Below are 7,378 nucleotides of genomic sequence, written 5' to 3'. Positions count from 1 at the left end.
CCTACCAGTCCGCCAAGGAGCCGGGCATCCTCGACTACGAATTCAAGATGGCTTTAATCTCGCAAATCAAAACGGAGGAGAACATAGCCACCTTCCAATTGCACCAACTGGTGACCTGGCACGACCCGAACTTGCGTTTCTGGGACCTCAAAAACAGGTTGCACATCTTCCCGTGCAAGGACATCTGGTATCCTAAGATCGGCCTCATGGTAGGGTATGGCTACGGCGGACTAGTGGAGGAAGAGAACTACAAGACATTATGTCTCGTGCAGAAGGAGAACACGGCCGAAAAGTTTGATATCACGGATCCGTATATGGGTAAGGTTAAGTGTTTCTATATATATATATATATATATATGCATGTATATATATATATATGTATATATATATATATATATATATATATATATATATATATATATATATATATTATATATATATATAGGATCCAATTCGTGTTTTGCTTGTCAGGAGAGAAATCCCGGCGATTTCGAACGATTACGATTTATCATTCTTCTCGTTTGGCTGTTTCATTACACGTTACGGGATGTATTGTTTGTTTACATACACACAAACACACGTATTTAACGAAAGGCAATAGTAAATAACTTAATATGAAAAGTGTAATAAATAAAGTTCATCTTTATATATAAATTTTATTTTTACATATAAGTATGGCATGTAATATATATATATATATATATATATATATATATATATATATATATATATATATATACATATATATACAGAGAGAGAGATAGTTAGATAGATAGATAAATAGACAGATAGGCAGACAGAAAGATAGATGTGTATAATATATATATATATATATATATATATATACATATATATATATATACATATATATGTGTGTGTGTGTGTGTGTGTGTGTATGTATGCATATATATGTATATATGTGTGTGTGGTGTGTGTGCATGACTGAAAGTAATCCGCTGACATGTTCTCCATTGTGATCCACAGGAAGGGTGGTGGAGAAGGGCTCTCTGAACATCACAATGGCTAAAGCTTTCGTGGCGACTTACCCTTGCCTCTTTCAAGTCTACCGGTACCCCTTTGGAGCTTACCAGTGTAATTCCACATTCTACATCGAGCATGAAGACGGGTTCGTCATCTGGGAAACGAAAGCTGGTTACCTGAACTACAGCGGCGATCACAACCTGTTGGATTTCATGCTTCGAAACATAACATACGAAACTTTCCGAGGATCAACTCTGATTTCGTTCACGCTCCACCTGGAGGCCCAATTCAACTACCACCTGTTGAACAGCTTCGCCCCGAGTGCTCTCATGTTCTTCATCTGTTACGCGACGTTGTTCTTTCCCCTCAACGACTTCAACGAGAGGATTATGGCCTCCCTCACGGCTATGCTAGTCCTCGCCGCGCTCTTCGCCCAGGCTACGGATTCCTACGTCCAGACGCCTTATTTCAAGCTCATCGACATTTGGTACGCGGTCCTCATCTGCCTCTGCTTCTTCGTCGTCATCACCAACGTCATCGTGAACGCGCTGAGGCTCAGGGAGGACAGTTACGTCGAGGTGTTGACTCGAGTGGAATCTCATGGGGAGATGGCGCGCGTAAAGCCAGTCCGCCTCATTGCCAGGAAGTTTAACGTGGTGTGTAAGGTTCTTCTTATAGTTTTCTTTGTGGTTTTGCTTTTACTGATTACTCTGTTTGCAACGATGGTTCTCTAGGTATTTGGGATCATATCTCACCTTTTTTCTTTTTTTTTCCTTTCCTTTCCTTTTCCTTCCCTTCTTTCCCTTTATCTCTCTTTCTCTCTTCATTTCTCGCCCTTTCTGCCTCTATTTCTCTCCTTTCGTCCCGCTTCATGTCTATACTTTTCTCATCCTTTCTCATGTTCTAAGTGTTCTTGATTTTTGTCTTGATCGTTATACTCTTGCTAAGCTGTTTGACTAGCCCATGGTCCTCAACGAAAGCTCCTGGTACTGCGCGAAGCCTAGGGGGTAGGGCATGGCGGTCGGCAGACGACAAAGTGAAGAATGATAAGCCCAAGAGTAGTAAGGTCTGGAAGATAAAAATCAATTAGTGTTCGTCGGCCGGGGAAGAAAAGTACTTGTGAGCAAGCTTTAGGACGTCGAAATGAGACCATGCATTTAATGTAGGCCTTGTTGTTCTTTACACTAATTACTCTAAATGGACCTTCAAATCTAGGAGCAAGCTTTGACTTAATATTGAGTTGTTGGTTGACTTTTCTAAATACTAGTGCTCCAACTTCAATGTCCTTGTGGCGGGCCACTTTGTGTTGAAATGACAGTATTTTATCTCTGGAAGTAGTCAAATGCTTCTTTGTGATCTGAAAGATGGACTTGTTTCTATTTAGGAGATATTCAGCATAACTATCATTATATGAAGGAACTTGACCTTCATCAAAGAGGTCATAGGGTAGTCTTTTATCCATTCCATATAAAAGAAAATGTGGGGTATCACCTAAGGAAGAATGGAATGTACTATTAATACAAGACTGGATAGTCAATAGTGATTCATCCCATGTGTCCGATGTCGCATCAACAAGCGATCTCATTAATGAGAGGATGGAGGAGTTTAGCCTTTCTGTAATACCATTACTTTGTGGGCGGTAAGGGAGAATGTTAACACGAGTTACATTCATGATATCACATAACTTATCCATGACCTTGTTATGAAATTCAGTCCCGTTATCAGTTGAAAAATACATGGGAGCTGAATATTTATGACAGAAGTCATGAAAAGCATGTGCAACAACATTTGCTGTTTTGTTGGGCACGGGTACTAGTTCACAAAAACGAGGGAAGTTATCAATGAAGACTAAAATATAACGATTTCCATTGCGAGAAGGTAGAGACCTTCTGGAAAGGAAAGTCTGGAATGTCATATTTCAATGCAGGGGCTGGGTCATTGGTATTTCCCTTGTAATACGGCCATTGCTTACAAGACTGAACATGCTTAGCAACTTTGCTAATAAGGTGTGGGAAGAAGAAGCATTGCTGAGCTAAGTGAATTGCCTTGTACTTACCACAGTGTGCAGCTTCTTTCGACTCATGGAAAAAAGGAAGGATTCGACTTTCAAGAGATTCAGGAATAACTACAAGCTTACGAGATGCCTTAAGCTTTCTTGTCCTATATCGAAATTTGTAGCAAAGTAGACCGTTAGCATCGAGATAAAGTTGAGTTACTCGAACATGTCTGCTACGGGGAGGTCTTTCATTCCTTTCTAAAGCTTGAATTAAGGGGCCGTACATATTATCATTACGTTGCGCTATCCGGATCTCGTCCTCCGTGGGTGGGTCCATGGGAGGTGCGGCTGGGGCAGCCAAGACCGGGGCGGTAATAGAATGAATGGGGTCGGAACGGCGACCATTAACATGTGCAGGCCGGATCTCGTCCTCCGAAGGATCCTCAACGGTAGGCGCGGCAGTATTTACCAAGATCGGTGCAATGTCAGAGAATTTCACCTTGCGGGAGGCAAAGGTGGGCGAGGAGCTAGATTCAGGCAGGTTGTGAGCGTCAGAGAGAGGAGTGCGTGATAGCGCGTCGGCAACGACATTTTGTTTCCCGGGTAAATAAACAATGGTGACGTCAAACAACGCAAGAATTTCAATTGCGTGGGCACGTCGTCCATGAGGGTCCCTACCCTTAAATATGGACGTGAGGGGGGAATGATCAGTGTGCACTTCTATCTGATATCCCAAGATTAGCTATCGAAAGTGACGGAGGGCCCATGTGATACTGAGTAGTTCACGGTCCGTCGTATGATAGCGTTTTTCCGCTGAATTGAGGGCGCGACTTGCAAAAGCAATGGGCTGCGTTTTTCCAGAATGGCCATGTTTCTGGTGGAGTACTGCTCCGAGCCCGAGGTTTGAGGCATCAGTGGTGAGGACAAAAGGCAAATTAAAATCGGGGAAGGCTAAGAGTGGAGCCTTAATTAGTCGTGACTTAAGAGTTAAAAATGCGGCTTTTTCCTCGTCTGTCCACTGCCAAGTAGTATCCTTTTTAAGGAGATGATTAAGCGGTGTCGCGATGGACCCGTAACCTTGAATGAACGGCCTGTAAAAACCTGAAAGGCCTAGAAATGACTTCAATTCCTTCTGGTTCTTAGGTGTTGGAGAGTCGGCAATGGCTTTAACTTTGGAATCATTAGGTGCAATACCTTTAGATGACAAGGTATGGCCTAGGAATTCTAACTTAGATTTGAAGAATTGAAACTTGCTAGGTTGAATAGTTAAACCTGCAGTTGATAGCCTATTGAAAACTTGACGCAATTTATTCTCGTGTTGAGAGAGGGAGTGTGAACAAATTAAAATATCATCTAAATACACGAGGACTTGATCATTAATTAATCCTGATAGTACAAGTGACATTAATCTGCTAAATGTGAGAGGGGAATTGCGAAGGCCGAAAGGGCATACTAAAAATTCAAAGCGTCCCATATGAGTCGAGAAAGCCGTATATGGCACGCTTTCAGGAGCCATAGGAACTTGCAGGAAGCCTTTAGCAAGGTCAATGGTTGAAAAAATCTTATTATTAGAGCCAATGTCTTGCAACAACAATCTAAGATTAGGAATTGGGAAAGGTTCTGGCACTGTGACTTTATTCAACTTGCGATAGTCGACCACTGGGCGGAAAGTATTATCCTTCTTTGGAACAAGGAGGAGGAGGGAGGCCCAGGGCAAATTGCTTGGTTGAATAAGATTCATGTCTAACATTGTTTTAACCTCCTTTTCCAAGGCCTGTCGCTTTGAATGAGGGATCTTATAACTCGGTATGTATGAAGGCTTAGCATCAGGCTCGAGGGTAATGGAGTGTTGAAGCAATGTTTTTCCGATAGGACGGTCCTTGGTTGGCAGTACGCTTGGAAACTCTCTAAATAAGGTATTCAAAATATCATATCCTTCATGAAAATCTAAATTTTGCTTCAGAACATGATCAGAGCTGGAAGGCAGCTTTATTAAATAAGTCCTCGCGAACGGAATATTGAGACTTAACATCAAGGATTTGAACGAGATCTAAACATATCCCTTGAAATAACTCCAACTGCTGCGCAATCGGATGCAATGTCTTAAAGGCGTTAATCGCGTTTCGTTACTTTCGCTGAGGTAAGCTCTACACGGTTTCAGCCGCGTTTAAACGCATTTATTGCCGAAAGAGGGGTCATCGCTAGACATTCCATTACCTTGAATATTCATAGATTCAATCACAACATTTTCCAAGAAATCTTCAAACCGGAATGACGACCAATCAAATTTCTAATTTCTGTAGCGATATTGAATGTTTGATAGGTTGGAACGTCATGTTTTGAGAAGGGGGGGTTGGTTGGGGTCAGGTCAGAGGATGGGTCAGTGGTGGATTACCTAAGTTGAGGGGGTTTTTAATGGGAGAGTCCAGAGATGACGGAAAACGGGACGGGAGGGAGAATGCGAAGGTACACTACCAACCAAGAAAGTTTCGGTAGTTTTCCCTGAGATTTCAGAATCAATTTAACCACTTCGTAATTCACTCAATGAATAGGAGGCGAGAAAGAAATCAGTCATTCACAATGTAGAGAAATTAGAAAGAAAAAGAAAAAAGTGGGTAACACGAAGGCACAATCAGACAAACACTAAGGGTGGGGAAAAACAATTAGGAATAAGAAAAATGACACGAAGGGATATCGACCTAGTCACAACAAACCTTCATTATCGATGTCTTCGTCCTGTCTATCAACTGAAAGGCGCCTTGGGGGGGTTTGCCTGTGAAGACACGAAAAAAATGTTCTCCGATGGGGTGGGACGTAGCTAATTATTGTACCAACTATTGCGAAAAAAGAAACTGAGGTTCTTATCTTTGCGCTGCCACCAGATTTGTGATGGGTAAAGATTATACTTTAAAATAACCACACATAGAGAAAAATAAGGTTGGTGTCAAACACAACGATGATACTATAACAATATATCATAACTCAGTATTATGACACGTAATTATAATATATATATAAATATAACAAGAAAGTTACTCTGGAAATAAAATCGAGATTAGCACTAGTTCCACAATCGTAGATCAGAAATTGAGTAGTGTGGTGTTGCGATTGAGGTCAAGGACCCTTGAGTGTGTCTTCGCTATCGTCAGTATATCTCAGTGAACGGCTCGCTAGGGCGTGCGAAGACCCGTCTACAGGAAAATAGGCGTGGCTGTGCCAAGTGTCAGCTTAGGTCGCGATTTCCTAGATTGGTTGACTTCGGGTCTTCGTAATTCTTAGGTCCGCCCTCTGGTCAGATGGGGTCCTTAGAGGGTGATATTCCTATGTTGGGGAAATGACCAGATTGTTCCAGAAGGGCTAATGTTGCAAGGTGCTGCCTTTAACGTGTCTTTTCCCGAAACCCTGGGGGATATACGAAATCCCGATAATTGAGAAGGTCCACATCTGTTCATTGTAATTTGATCATGAATCTCAGGTCAGACATATGCTCTGTTGAGCGTTAAACATAAATACATTCATAATGTATACATGTACTTAATATATATATATATATATATATATAAATATAGATATAATATTTATATCTATAGTAGATGTATATATATCTATATAGATACATAGTATATATATGCATATATATAGTATACATATAAATATATAGATATATGCATATATAGATATAGAAATAATATATATATATATATATATATAATATATATATGCAATATATAGGTATATATAAGTATATTATATATGCATATATATATCTATGTATATATATATATATATATATATTTATCGTATATATATATAAAATATAGTAAAGTATATAGTGTGTGTGTGTGTGTGTGTTGGTGTGTGTGTGTTGTGTGTGCTACATACATACATACATATATATATATATATATATATATATATATATAGTCTATATATATATATTATATTTGTGCGTGTGTGTGTGTGATGTGTGGTGTTTTTGTTTTTTGTGTATGTATATATACTATATAAAATTATATATTATATTCTCTTTAAATTATATTTATATATATAACTATATACAAATATAATGTATATATATAAATATAATATATATATATCTAATATAAATATATAAACATATCTATTCCAAAAAATAATAACTATCCCTAAATCTCAATAATGTATATTATTCTTCTAAAAAGCAAATCATCTTTAAAAATATAAAAAAAATATATCTAATCCTGTCGATATGTATAACTCTCAAATATATATATGTAAAGAGAAATTTATATAGCATAAAACTCTCTACTATGAAGTATAAACTAACTCACTCTCACTCACTAACTATATAGCTAACTATAAATCTATACAAACTAACACAACCCACCATAACACCACCCCCTCCCCCCCCAACCCCCCCAC

General features: G+C 39.2%; 1 protein-coding gene across 1 annotated transcript in view; it reads left to right on the top strand.

Moving 5' to 3' along the window:
- Positions 1-6,315, top strand: part of LOC147467164 (uncharacterized) — a 7,768-nt gene extending 1,453 nt beyond the window's left edge. The window contains exons 2-4 of the mRNA XM_086532193.1: positions 1-318; positions 985-1,641; positions 6,257-6,315. The exon at positions 1-318 is cut by the window's left edge and continues 1,012 nt beyond it. Coding sequence (XP_086388319.1) covers positions 1-318; positions 985-1,641; positions 6,257-6,315 — 1,034 coding nt within the window. The remainder of the gene's footprint in view (positions 319-984; positions 1,642-6,256) is intronic.
- The last annotated feature ends 1,063 nt before the right edge of the window (positions 6,316-7,378 follow it).

Source organism: Penaeus japonicus, unplaced genomic scaffold (assembly GCF_977035675.1).
Source record: "Penaeus japonicus unplaced genomic scaffold, GWHDUDI00000001_assembly GWHDUDI00000037, whole genome shotgun sequence".
Classification (NCBI taxonomy): Eukaryota; Metazoa; Arthropoda; class Malacostraca; order Decapoda; family Penaeidae; genus Penaeus; species Penaeus japonicus.
Note: the sequence above shows the minus strand (reverse complement) of the source record. Positions and strands in the feature narration are given on the sequence as shown.